The sequence below is a fragment of the Limanda limanda genome, chromosome 15 (assembly GCF_963576545.1).
Source record: "Limanda limanda chromosome 15, fLimLim1.1, whole genome shotgun sequence".
In the NCBI taxonomy this organism is placed as follows: Eukaryota; Metazoa; Chordata; class Actinopteri; order Pleuronectiformes; family Pleuronectidae; genus Limanda; species Limanda limanda.
The window spans coordinates 1030606-1044831 of record NC_083650.1 but is presented as its reverse complement, the minus strand read 5'-3'; the positions used below and the strand labels follow the sequence as shown (position 1 = coordinate 1044831).

Genomic DNA, 14226 nt, shown 5'->3' with positions numbered 1-14226 from the left:
TGTTCCTGATGATTTCCCCTCACTTTGTTGCTAACCCTCGTAATGGTAACTCATTTATTAAATACTCACACAAACCATCACCCATGCCAATTTACACACTCAGATCAAGCACACACGTGTTAGTTAGATGAATCTGAACTGTATGTTACCTCTCGTAGGGGGTCTCTCAGGTAGCAGTCGATGATCCTGTCATAGAGATGTTTCTTCTCGTAAAGGAATTCACAGATTTGGTAGCTGGAGAGCCGGACAGTGAGAGACAAAAATGGAGCTAAGTTAACAAAGTGTAATTACAAAAGCAACTTATATCCTATAGGTTTCTATTGCTATCTCTTGTGTGTCACAGGTATTCAAGGTAAACTTATATGACAGTGAGACTGAGCAACTACTGGACACTTTAAATCAAATTCAGCATCTCAGTAAATGACTGCTGCAGCACTAATTCATAGTTTATATTAACTACAGATCAAATGACTGTTTAATATGGAAGGTGATCATGTATATGACAAACCCAGAGTGAATTAAACCAAACAAAATCCAGAATGAATGTGTGGTTCAGTCTCATCAACTGCAAGTGTTGCAACCACTTCAATTTCAAACTAAGAATTTGTGTATCATTTTGTATATCCCTGTAGAAGTGTTACTGTGAATCATCTAAGATGAAACCTGAAGCCGCTAAGGGGCGCAGGGAATATTTGAACCACACTTTGCGTAAATTGGACCAAGGGTGTGAGCCCATTAAAAGTCACATAACCCTGACTTTCTTAAAAAAATGCCTGCAAGATTATGGATTTACAAGATGCTAAAGGTAATAAAATGATCATTGGTTCAAGTCTTTGGGAAGCCACTTACAACTTGGCCTTCTCTGCCAAAGCCAACAACCTTTCTTCATTAAACTGCACCACACCTCCGACCTGCAGCAGCTCCAGGAGCACCTACAGACCAGTCAAAAGAAAGACAACTGACATGACAACAACATCTAGCAGTTGTTCATACATGTATTTGTACATAAATTTGGGTTCAAAGTCTGAAGCCACATTCCCATTCGAGTATAGAATATGTAAGTCACCAACCTGCTGCCTCTCTGTGTGTCGGGAGTCATCGTCAGGGCAACATAGGAACTCCAGAACCTAGCAAAGACATAAAGAGCAAAGACGCAGATGAACATGGCTAATGTTACAAAAACGGTTAATGAAGGTAAAGGATACAGATCAAAAGTAGATGCTAAGTGAATTAGAGGTACACTGGGTGGAGACAATAGAATAGCGACGGACCTATTAGATATATAATGGCATGGCACAACCTGATAACGTAACGATAGGTCACAATCATTGAACAGGAATGTTGGCTTTACTGTGAACTGATATTTATTAAGATGGAAAAAAATGTCTACTCTAATTTTGAAGAATTGTCCGATGATAGGGGTTTTAACACACACATCTGTGAACCATTGGATTTAAAAAATAGGCTTAATAAGTAAATCTGAATTAGAACAATATGTGCTGAATACGTTCCCTCAAGACAGCTGTTCCAAAAAGAAAACACAGATGATTACACACAGATGAGCACTGTCACGCTAATTAAGTGACAGTGTTCAGTGATATGTGGGGGCCAGAGAGAAAACTGTGTCCAGCGTTCGTGTTCTTTCTCTCTCTGGCAGTGGGCTCTTAAGCACAATCAACTTGACTGTTACACATCGTGACAGTTGGGCTCACAGACACCCTGCAATATACATCACCCTACTTAGGATTCCAAACAAAAATAAATATACATATCCTCAAATGTATCGGTTTGTGTTAGCGATCAAATATCTGAATGTCACAAACCAATGACATGATATATAGCAGGTATGTTAGAGAAGGCACAGTTACATTAGGAGGCAATATTTATTCGATTTACCCCTAAATGTAAGACACTATGTCAGAGTCTTCAACTGGCTCAAATTCACCTGAGCAAATAACACCAGAAAACAGAAAAACACTCAATAAATCTGATGGCAAAGCACAAACACAACAACATGTTTGAAATGGATTAAAAAACTGCAGCCCCTCCACTTGGGATCAGTGTGACAGCAGTCAGACTGATCCACTGCAGATATAGCAGGTAGGTTGGTGTCCCTGTGTTGCTCTGCTCTTTAATATGATTCATGCAGGACTGAATAAGAACCAGGCCAGTAGCTTAATTTCCTGATCTATGAAAGTTGTGCTGCTACTGAACCTTTTTTAGATGAGAGGTTTTGTGAAATTAGATAAAAATGTATTGTAATACTGATTTGGGGCATTTTCCACATTAAATTACAAGATCAGATACACATTAATTCTTTGAAGTCTATTCAACAAACTGAATATTTACTGAGAAATTGGGGACCCCTGAATCTAACCAGAGCAGCCAATGCATCAGTTTGAACTCATTATCATGTGTTTTGTATTCAAGTCTTCATACCCTGGCACAGGGTCCTGTAACAATACAGGACCCTGTGCCAGGACTGGCAGCTCTCACTATCACGATATATAGATTTCTAATGACAACCTCAGCATATTTAGGAGATCTGATTGGTTACCTGATCAAAAAGCTTCCTGTTCACAAAAAGCGTGTTGTCTGGTTTGGCCAACTGTCGAGCCAAAAAGGTGAAGAGCCCGCCCACCTGGGAGGGTGTGAAGTCTGGGTTGTCCACCATAACCTAGGTAACCAGAAGGATATGTTAATGATCCATGCAGGCAAATAATATAATAGTTGATAATTAATTATATAAAAAGCACAACTGAGTAACTATGAGTCATTTGTATGCAGATATCTGTCTCTGCTCTGACATGCAGCTCTCTCAATGTGTTGTTGGGATTGATGAATGCAGGGATATTGTGTAATGAACATATAATCTGTTGACATTTTAGCTATATATGGCAACCACGTCACTTTGTGTCTTATTGAAGAGAAAAATACTGAGTTTAAGAGAATTAAGTCGTAACAGGATGAGGATGAGTCGTGATAATAGTCATTATAGTACCAGAAAGAAACATAATATTACAAGAATAAAGTTGTAATTTAATGAGAATTAATCAATAATAATAGAATAAAAAAGCAGCAAGTGGAACCCATACTCTGAATTTCAAATCTTTGACCACTCTGATTATTGGTTGACAAACTTTGAAACCTATTTGAATGTTATACATAACCAATGATTATAAAAACAATGTTATTCTCATAGTATAATGACTTTATCCTGGAATACTAAAAGTTTTGTGAGTTTACCTGGAGTAAGATGTCCACTATCCTCTGCTGGTACTCAAGGGCCTGCTTGTCATTCTTAAAGTCTTCAAATGTCTGGAATGAAGTGAGAAACCACAAAAGAAAGACTGTCAAAGTACATTGCACCTTTCTATGGCCATAGTGACTGAGTGCATCACTTTAATTTAAACTACTAAAGATATATGGATGAAAACTACAGCTGGATGCAGAATCATCAACGTAGCCATTGTAGAGCCACAAATCACAGAGCCCACCAATGGTAGAGCCACTGAGCCACCATGTGACTTGATTCCAGTGGATGTTAACATTAGTATGTTACTGTTATTATTATTACCATTACTATCAATTTTATGATTTGTGGTGGTAGTAGTACTAAAAGTATTAAAAGTGGTATAAGTAAAAGTGGTATTAGTAGAAATAGTAGTAGTATTCGAGTAATAGAAGCAGTAGTAGAAGGTACAGATGGGATAAAAATGGAACAGACTCAGATTAATAATCTACTGTCAGATACTATTCAACATGAAGTGACGAACATCTCACCATGGCGAGGACATTGAGGAACTCCCGAGTGTCAAAGTGGAGGAGTGTACGAATAAAGGGGAAAACCTCCTCCTCCTCTGACCAATCAGCTGAGTGGAGACGGATCAGGAACTCAAACACCTTATACACACACACGCGCGCAGGCACACACATACACACGCACACACACAAACACACACACAGAGAGGATTATTCACAATATTAGGCCCTCCAGCTGTGACTTGGTTCACTCAGGTCCTTCTACCTCGGTCGAAATCCAGGATGAGCAGTATTTCAAACAAGCGACACATTGCTCATCCTGTTCGGACAAATGAGCACATCTTGACTGGGAATCACTGAAACACCTCGATGCTACTGGCTTTCTTTGTGTTTTTGGAGATTATATAGTTCAGAAATCTCAGTGTTGTCTTTCTTAGTGGTCATTTATTCTACTGTTAACGACCTCAGAGGTTATGTTTTCATTGATAATTGTCTGTTAGCAAGACTGTACAAAGATCCCTGAAACGGTTTTGTTATGATATATAACATTTGATAACATATACTATAATATATACAGTATATACGGAACACACACACACACACAACTTGTCTCTCTATAGTGAGGACACTCATTGATATAATGCCTAGCCCATACCTTAACCATCACAACTAAATGCCTTATCCTTACCCTAACCCAAACCTAATTCTAACTCACGACGACGAAATGTCCTTACAATGATGCTATTGAACCAAAATTGCCCTCATAACTATAGATAGACATGCAGGACCGCACACGCGTGCGCACACGCACACGCACACGCACACGCACACACACACACACAGAGACTGTTCAAATGTCATGTATCTACATACCTGGTTCTTGACCTGAATCACAAGGTCTTCAGGGATGTCTCCTAGTGGGTACGCTCTTCCTGCTAGGCAACAGCTATATACACACAACACACAATATTTTTATGATTATATTGTGTGAAATACATTGTAGTTAAGAATCATTGGCTTGTCAAAGTGCAAATGCTATTAAACACAATCTTCTGAAAACCCACACACGCATATATTTGCAGCCATATTTTAAATCAAGCAAATTCATGTACATTATGTTAATTTGTTAACTTCCCTTCTGTCTGACACAACTGACACGCGTCTCTTTAACACCCCTGCAGCACTAACATCTACGGCCTATACACTGACCATCCCAGCAGCTCCCATAAATCTGTGATTTGAGAACACTCAATCCAATACCCTTCTCAAAATAATGAAGGGTGTCATGACGATGAACTTTTTCTGGAATTTGCCTCCTGGTTTTGAGTATAGATTGTTTGTTTGTTTTTGCCTGTACCTGTGTTTTCCTTGTGTTTGGATTTATGTTTTTCCCTGAGTTCTGTTTCCTGTTTTTTTGTGTGGTCTCTGCTCCTTGTGTGTTTTCACCTTTACTTCCTGTCTTTGTCCTGTTTCCTGCCCCTGTGATTTCCGCACCAGTTCCTCATGTGTATCACCTGCGTCCAATTACCCCTGCCTCCCCTTTGTATATAAGTCTCTGTGCTTCCCTTTGATGGTTTGTCAACATCATAGCCGCCTCACGTCCCCCATCTCTATCCTTCATCGTGAGTTCTTTGTGTTCCCTGGTGTTTTTTTATGCTTGTTTCAGTTTAGCCCTTTTGAGTCTTTTTTCTAGTTTTCCTGTGCTTTTTTGGTTTGTGGATTTTGCCTTAATTAAAAGGACACTTTTTGTTAAAACCCTTTGTCTCTGCATCTTGGGTTCTCCTGTTCTTAATAAACCTGACAAAGGGAACACTTAATCGTAAAAGTATAACACCAAGCCAGTTAAAAGTCAGATATTAAGGGATATTGATCTGTCCATTTAGGAAGCACAAGTGATTGTGAATCAGTCAACAGATGGCGCAATGGAGAGGCAAAATCAAGACAACCCCCAAAAAGGGAGTGGTTGTGCATTTGGTGACCACAGACAGCTGCTCTCTCCTTATCCTTCCTGACTGATTATTCTCGAGGTTTGTGTTCTGTTAGTGTCATTCTTACTACTGGTAGCATGAGGCGGTATCTGGCCCGATCAGGTTGGGCATTGATGCCATTGCCATATTTATATTTGTGATAGTAAACGAATATAATCTGCGGTGACAGCACATTAGTTTGCATGTCAACAGTTTCCATACAAACAACACAATATTTTCAGCTGACGTCTGAATCTGCTGGGCTTAGTATTCTGTTCATGCTGGAGATGAAGACAAACATCAAGTCCAAAGTTTCCAGCCATTCATATTTCCATAATTACATTATACAAACATGTATAGTCTGTATATTTAAGACAGTCATGAACGCTTTTATGGGAAACACTGACGCATGCATTTTGGATATATTAATGATATTCTAATCATCATTAATGAGTGCAGAGGATTTAATGCAGAGGATTTCACACCTTGTTAAGCCTTATGAGGCAAATTATGATTTGTTAATATGGGCTTGATTTGTTTGATGATTGATTGATTGTTGGATTTCAGAAGTGTGTGAACTTACCTTATGTACACTAGAATCTTGTTTCCCATCACCACTTCCTCATCTGTCCAAGAAGAAAAAGCTCATGAAGACTTGGATGTGATCTTCAAACTCTGCTTTTGAGAGACTTACAATTGTTGGTAATTTTAGGGGGGCAGCTAATAGCCTTACCTGTTAGGCTTCTCCCCTCCCTAAGTGGTGGTCCAATCACTGCAAATAGTTTCTGAAATATAAATACAATATAAACAATCAATTGCTGTTTCCAACAACAAATGTAAGAACAAAATTGGAGTTGGTGTAACCACCTCACAAATGAGACAATATGAAGTTTTTGACCATAGATCTAAATCTGTGTACCTGAACCTTTTATTTTGTTTACACACTGTCATTTAAATTAAAAGTAAACAATTGCAGTAGCTTTGACATGATGAAAGTGACGACACAAACTTCAGATGGAGAACTACCTCCATAGGTGTAATGTAGTCATTCATGCCGCTGTTGAAAACGTAGATCATCGCATCATAGAGCTGATTCTCCCAACACACTTGAACGACCTACAAACACAAAGTAAAGGATATCAGTTAGAAATGAAGAGACAAATGGAAGTTTTCTAGTAAACACGTACACATGCAGTCACATACTTATTTACACATGCACACACACCTGCTGTATGTCGAGGCTGGTGACATCCAGATGGACTATGCATCTCTCCAGACTGTCCATCATACCGTTGCCATGGTAATGAGCCAGGAGGTCCCTCAGGATGGGTGTGGTCAAGTGACCAAGGCGATCAGCAACAATGTATGACTCCAGCGACTCCAGGAAAACTCCCTTTGAAACTGTGTTCTCCACCAGGCGAGTATACAGATGGCTGAACAGCAGGTCACTGTCCAACGCACACAGCAAACGAATCAGAACTGAAAAGTTCTAAGTAGATCGGAAAATTGCAGGTTTGCATATACTATATATGTCTGCAGTGTTTCACTGTGTGTTGCCCAGACAGAGTCTTCAGAGAGAAACCTTGCCATAAAGACTTTATATTTATGCAAATTCTTTCCTCTGATCAACAAAATATGTGATTTGCCAAAAATAAATGTACAGAATATACTTACGCTCTCTGTAGCAGCAGGCAGTAATCCACTAGGACTGGAACCACATCCTGAAAACAGCACAGCACAGGGTGAGGGAAAGGGAGAAAAACACAGAGAGAAAGAAAGAGAGATGATGAGATGACAAAAACAAGCATCTTAGGTCTTCATTCAGAAAATAAACGATCCAAATATGTGTAACAACCTCATTACTACGAGTTGTTATTTTCACATTTCTGGTTGTGTGTTGATTAAACTCATGAGATACACAGAGATAATTGGTGAACATCACAGATGCCTCTTGAAACCAGCTGTGAGTCCTTATACTGTGTCACACATGAGACAGCCACCTTCTTATCTTACTATAACAATTAAGGAAAATCAGTGGATTTCCCAGGGTGTTGTTCTATTTAATCAACCGTGCAGGTTTTGTTTGAAGCACTCCATTGTCAGCTATGATGATTCACTGTATGTTCTGTATCAGCTCAGCTAGTGGTAGACTGGCAGACTGGACATGGCGGGTGTGTTCTTTAAGGCACGTCAGCTTACATAGAAATGTTGCTCCATCACTTGGATCTTGCCTTGTTCTGGACACTTCTTCAAAGCGTGATCAGCAAACTGGCCAAGTATCTCTACCATCTGTGAAGACAACAGAGGACACTGTCCAGGGCACAATATACTGATGTAATGCAGTCAGCTAGCAGTGATTTTCTATCCTCACCTTGTCAGCTACCACTCCCTTCCTTTTTATCGGATCTCCAAACAGGCCTGAAATAAACACAGGTCACATATCATTCTCATATCGTCTAACTATCAAACACATTTTTATGTGAATACATATATATTCAAATATCTTCGACTAATACAAAATTAACAGCATTATTTTATTTTCAAGAAAAACACTGATGTGTAATGTATTCAAAACTCAAAAAAGGACTGAAATAAGATACACAGAAATTTTGCCTGGATCCCTGGTTAAGGAAAGGGAGAACAATTCCTGGATCTACCTGTTAATCCGGTTCAGCTACAAAATGTAATTGGTTCTTCCTTGGTGTGAATCCGGATCATGGGGTAAATTCAAGAATTTTAAGTTATCAAAACTCCTACACTAGCTGATGACTTTGTAAATAGTTCATCAACCTCATTACAAACCCTTGTCACTGTCACCCTGCTAAAAAGAGATTATTCTGCCCAGCTTGGAAAGATAGACTGTTAAATTACAAGAAAGCACTACAAGAAATGCCAGAACCTCCTATTATTCATTGCTCATCGAAGAAAATAAGACCAACCCCTGGCTGAGTGTGAGTCATAGCTCTACTGATTCATCTATTCCACTAACTCTAAGCAGTAATGACTTCAAGAACTTCTTTACAAATAAAATGATAACATTCAATGAATATCACAGAAACACTGCAGTACAACAACAGAAATCATAGATCCAACTGAAGCATCAGATTTGTATTTAGACTACTTCTCCTCAGAACATCTTTAACTTCATCATCAGGATCATTTTTGTAGATTTTGTGTCAAATGAACAAGGCTGATGTTGGGCAAGGCCCAGTGATCCGACTTAGAACAAAGGGTCGTAAAACCTTAGGCCAGGCTCGGGTAACCCCTTACATTTAAAAACCCAGCATGGACCCTTATCTCCATGTGGCAAAAGATCACGTCCTGGTCCCCCACGGTAAGCCCGCCCCTGGGGGCCAAATCCTGACAACTCAATTGGCTGGAGGGCCACACTGACCCCTGACCCCTCCTCCCAGGGGGGAGTCACCTGAGACATGACTTAAAAGGGCTGAACTCACAGACTTCTCCCTCTCTTCACTCAGATGCCCAAGCAACAACAGAACCCCTCCGGGGTTCTACTAGTTAACTCGGTATTTTTAAGAGACTTTCTTTGTACTCCTCTTTTCCACGCTGCTCAAGTTGTTTTCTGACCTCAAGAGGTCTAACCACACGACTCAGTAACTAAGGAGGCGATTAGACATCGAAACAGGAAGTGCCCCGCTGGACGGACTCCCACCCTTCCATAGACTTTACTTTTTCTTTTTTCCACACGATCTACAACGGCTACAAGCAGCCGAACGTCCCTGTGAGGCAGCACGATCTCCGCTGCTGCAGAAGAAGACGAAACCTCATCTCGCCACGGAGCACAACGGATCGGCTCCGGCCCAGCTGCGGTGCTCACGAGAGCCCGTCTGAGAAACTTCAAGCGATTCACTGAACCTCCGGGGATTCGCGCCAAGTCGCATGCAACCCACAAAATCACGGTCACAGTAAGAGGCTTATGTTGTCTGGGCAGATGTTAGTTTTAATATGTAGCGTGTTGATTTAATACTTGAGTGTATTTTGTTGATGGAACTTCCGTGTTCCATTGTTTTAGCCGGCCACTACTCCGAGCCGCTACTTCCGGTTTCCGGTTGGATCGCAATGTTTTGTGTTGCAGTAAATAGGGCCGCGAGAAGCGCCTCCACCCGCACTGTTAACGTCTGTGTGAGTCTGCAGTGATTTCACCGATCAGAACCTCGGCCCACAACGCTCGCTTGAGGGCTGAGGGGTGAATCACTGTTAACTCATCTCAGGTGTATTTTTAAGAGCTTCTTTGAACTCTCCTTACATGTTTTCTCATGTTCTCTCTCTCTCTCTCTCTCTCTCTCTCTCTCCTTCTAAACCGACCTATACACACTCCTGACCTGTATTTATAATACAGGTCATGTCACATAGTTAAATCTATGCTTAGAGAGGCTGAACACATCTGGAAACCATTCGGCCCCAAAGCCACGCAGAGATAAGAATTCTCTTTGTCTAAAATTTCCTTTGTGTAATTCATGTGACGACCACCAGTGTGCGCTCCGGCCACATGGTGTCATTAACATATTCTCCATTTTGGATAACGTTAAGTTAAACCCACCATTTTGAGTCTATTATTGCCACGCCTCCGCTCTCTCTCTCCTCCCATCCTGGCTCTAAATTCATAACGGCTCCGCCATCTTGTTTTGTAGTCAATCCGCCATTTTGAGAGTTTTTAGGCCTTGATTCCACGAATCATGATCGGCCTCCATCTTAGATGTGATGTCACTACGCGTCATCGCCACCCCCCTTCTTTTTCTCTCTCTCGCACACACACATACACACACACACACATTGATAGACACAGACAGACACACACACACACAGGGACACATAGATGGACCAGAGGTTACATGCGTGTTCTAAATTGTGATAAGCTGCTGTTGTTATCTTTGAAATATGGGAGTTTGTTAAGATGATGAATCATTAAATAACACTAACTTTATTTCACACACACACACATAGACACACACACACAGAGAGACACTTTGACACAGACACACACACACATAGAGACAGACATACATAGGTAGACCGCAGGTTGTCCATGTATTTTCTGAATTGTGATAAGTGCTGCTGCTGTGTTTACCTTTGAAATATTGGAGCTTGTTAAAATGATAAATCATTGAATAACATTATAACTTTATTTCCCCTTTTTAATAAATACTTTTGTAATTAAAGTATCTGTAGTCTGTGATTATTTGTGCATATGTATGTGATTGCAGCTGGATTATGATCGCCTGTGCTCGAACTTAGAAGCCTTCACTGTTTATTAAGTAATCGTTAATATTAAAATATTGACATTATTAATTTGACATTTATCATTATGAGACTGATAATTATAGCTTGACATCGTTGGTCCCTGGTAACCAGGGTGGTGCCCCCCTTTCTCAATTATTAATATAGATAGTATTATTCTTAAATTGATAATTTTATTGTTTTAGACTAATTATTTTCATTATTCTTGGTTGATAACCTTATCATTGTTAATTGACAGCTTGTACTTTCTAATTGATAATTCCTATTTTCTCATTAGTGGTTTTATTGTTATTTGATTACTGATCATCTTCAATTAATAATTTAATTATTTTTGATAGATAATTTTTATTATTTTAATAATCCTATTTCATGATTATTAATAATTAGCCAACGTCAAGTCTACTCCTATTGCACAACACTGATTTCTCCTCGAGTTGTGTTGATGAAGTCAAGTACAAAATTGAATTAATCTGTTCCGACAACAACCCGTCAGAAATACACCGACTGTACGTCTGCACTGACAGACGCATTCAGAGACCCAATGCCTGATGAGAGAGCCCATAAAAGACACCTCATTCCCATCAAGCTGTGACCACTGTCACAACTCTAATGGCTGAACAACCCCGGTTCCTCTAGGACAGGGATTCCCAAAGTGTGGTGCACGCTCCGAGCTGCCTCTATGGGGTGCACGAGAGTAAAAATGTAATGGTGGTCTCCCCCCTCCCCCTCCCTCTCCTTCTCCCTCTTGCTGCAGGCTGAGCCACCTGCGCTGCACTTGAAAAACCTCTTTTTTTATCCATATCTGTTTTTGAGCCTATGCATGTGCCACTCTTTGTTCTTTACGTGGTGGAGCGTGTGTAACTTTATTGTAATTAGATTAAAGGTGTTCTAATTTCCGTAACCGCTGTTATGTATTGTTAATGGTAAATTCAATTTGATACCATTTTTCTTTAATATTCTCTCATGATGGGCCAATCTGCCTCTGAGCCTGTGCGTGTGTCCTCGCCGTCCTCTTTGCTCTTTAAAAGTGACGGCTTGTGTAACTTTGTTGAAATTTATTGAAACTTTGTTGCAGTGTTTCAGTTTCATTCCAATGTGAGAGTGCATTGATCTGATCTCTTGATTATTTTTTTACCTGTGTTCTGATCATGTATTAATGATTAAAGATGATGCATTTGATGCGGCTATAAATAGGCTCTGTTGTGCTTTGTTTTTGAAGGTGTAGGGGATTGGGGGTGCGTGAAACAGGTCGGTATCTAGAAGGGGTTGCGTGGCCTAAAAAGTTTTGGAACCGGGGACACACCAGGATACAACATGAGGTTAACAGGCACCAGACCACGGTCTGCAGAGTACCAGCCATCAGGCAGTCTATTCTGCTATTAATGACTTGGCTGATGTCATAGCCGGATTTCTAATCTCTAAATGTGCCTTCATAGAGTTACTCATTCAGTCACTCCTTTACTCATAGATAAGTTGCCATTAGCGTTATCACTGCACAATCCTATTTAAACATAATTTCTGCCACCATCACCAAAATGACCACCTTTCTATTTCATTGCTATTATTACTCCATTTTGTATCTTTGTCAAGTTTTCGACATTTCAAACATGTTCTTCCTAGGAGATATTAATTCATAAGTCTCATTAATGGGTCTGATTATTAAATCAATTATATAAAGTTGCTCAGACAGGAGCTGGTTCGTAACAAATGCAAATTCATCATAAGGCTGCAAGTTTGTGATATGTTTAATACCCACCAACCACAGCTTTAGCAGTTCCCTCATGGAAAGACCAGGCTAAAGTGAGCGCTTCAGCAAAATGCTCCTGTTTCAGCAGACAGTCTAAACGCTGGACATAGACAGAGACAAGGGGAGGACACGGGTCAGAGAGAGCAGCTTTAGGTCCAGTGATCAAAACTATACAATATCCAGTTAAGGGAAGCTCAAGCAGCTCTTAAAATCATTTATTTACCAAATAGCCTTTTCTGCTTTACTGATGTACATATATAATATTTATTTATCACAAGTATCATTTTCCTTTTCAGAGAAAAGGGATAAAGCAGATCTTGCAGGAGTGTCTGCACTCTCGCTTAAAGGGTAATCATGCCTCCCCCAATATATGAAATATATCATATATATATATATAGATAATACATATAAATTTGGCCCTCTACACATCTGGTATCATTAACATGTGGTTTTTGTGATCTGATCACAAGTAGATAGCACAATTTGTCCACATTCTTTTAACAGTTTGAACGCGAAACCGCCCTGGGTCACATATGAAGGACCTCTGCCTTCTCAGCTGATGTCCTCTGACCCGCTGAAGTTGCATTATTAATCAAACATATATATTTTCTCTTCTCCTGGATTTGTTTGTGACCACACTCAGAGCTGTCTACATGGAATCGAATCACAAAAAACACATGTTAATACAAGGTATGTACTGGGTCATCTGATAGTGGCACTTATATGGCACTTAAATGTAGTAAATTATAGCTAGGCTTGAAGCTACATGATTCTTACTGTTCTGGATTTGTACCATCATGGTTGAATACACTTATTAGAAGTCGCCCTGGATAAACGCGTCAGCTAAATGAAATGTAAAGTAGTTGAAACAGACTCTCCATCAGATCCTCTCAAAAGTTGAAATAAAGATAAAGATAATAATTAGAGTCTTATGTGACCATAATGTAACACGGGACCATTCACTTACTGCTGATTTGTATGAAACTACAGTAATTACTCATATACATACCTCTCTCCAGTTTCGTAGAGTCATAATGTGAGACGACTGCAAGACAACACAATATCACACTGTTAAAGAAGGTGAAACCCCCCCAAAAACAAGCTTTCTACTACTATTACTACTACTTGGCCACATCTTCCAGAGAGACAGGTCTAATGCCTCCTCACTTTGAGAAAGTCTAGTAACTTAATCTCTGATGACATATCAGAGCCGGTCAGTGTGATTTATAGGAATATATTCCTGCATTTCACTGCAACACTAGTCAGCACTTACTTTTCAAAGTGGTCATCAACAACTTATGTTAATCAATGTGCAGTAAAGGTCAAAGCTGTTGTGCACACACAGGCAACAAGTGCAATAATGAAACACATCACCTTAGTGCCCAAATAGACAATCTGTCCTGCATAGCTTGACACCGACTGGTAGCAGGCCTTCTCTCCAACTAAAGCCTGAAACACACATAAACTCTTAGACTTGCCAGGAAGAGGAAA

At 39.9% G+C, this 14226-nt stretch overlaps 1 protein-coding gene across 1 annotated transcript in view; it reads right to left on the bottom strand.

The window, feature by feature from the left end:
* vps8 (VPS8 subunit of CORVET complex) overlaps positions 1–14226 on the bottom strand; it is a 57169-nt gene that overhangs the window by 18111 nt on the left and 24832 nt on the right. The window contains exons 15-31 of the mRNA XM_061086822.1: positions 14110–14184; positions 13745–13780; positions 12745–12835; positions 8101–8147; positions 7929–8018; positions 7404–7450; positions 6955–7177; positions 6756–6845; positions 6463–6514; positions 6313–6355; positions 4636–4708; positions 3784–3903; positions 3247–3318; positions 2558–2677; positions 1071–1127; positions 850–932; positions 150–234 (exon numbers count right to left, since the gene is read on the bottom strand). Of these exons, the coding sequence (XP_060942805.1) occupies positions 150–234; positions 850–932; positions 1071–1127; positions 2558–2677; positions 3247–3318; positions 3784–3903; positions 4636–4708; positions 6313–6355; positions 6463–6514; positions 6756–6845; positions 6955–7177; positions 7404–7450; positions 7929–8018; positions 8101–8147; positions 12745–12835; positions 13745–13780; positions 14110–14184 (1404 nt within the window). The remainder of the gene's footprint in view (positions 1–149; positions 235–849; positions 933–1070; positions 1128–2557; positions 2678–3246; positions 3319–3783; positions 3904–4635; positions 4709–6312; positions 6356–6462; positions 6515–6755; positions 6846–6954; positions 7178–7403; positions 7451–7928; positions 8019–8100; positions 8148–12744; positions 12836–13744; positions 13781–14109; positions 14185–14226) is intronic.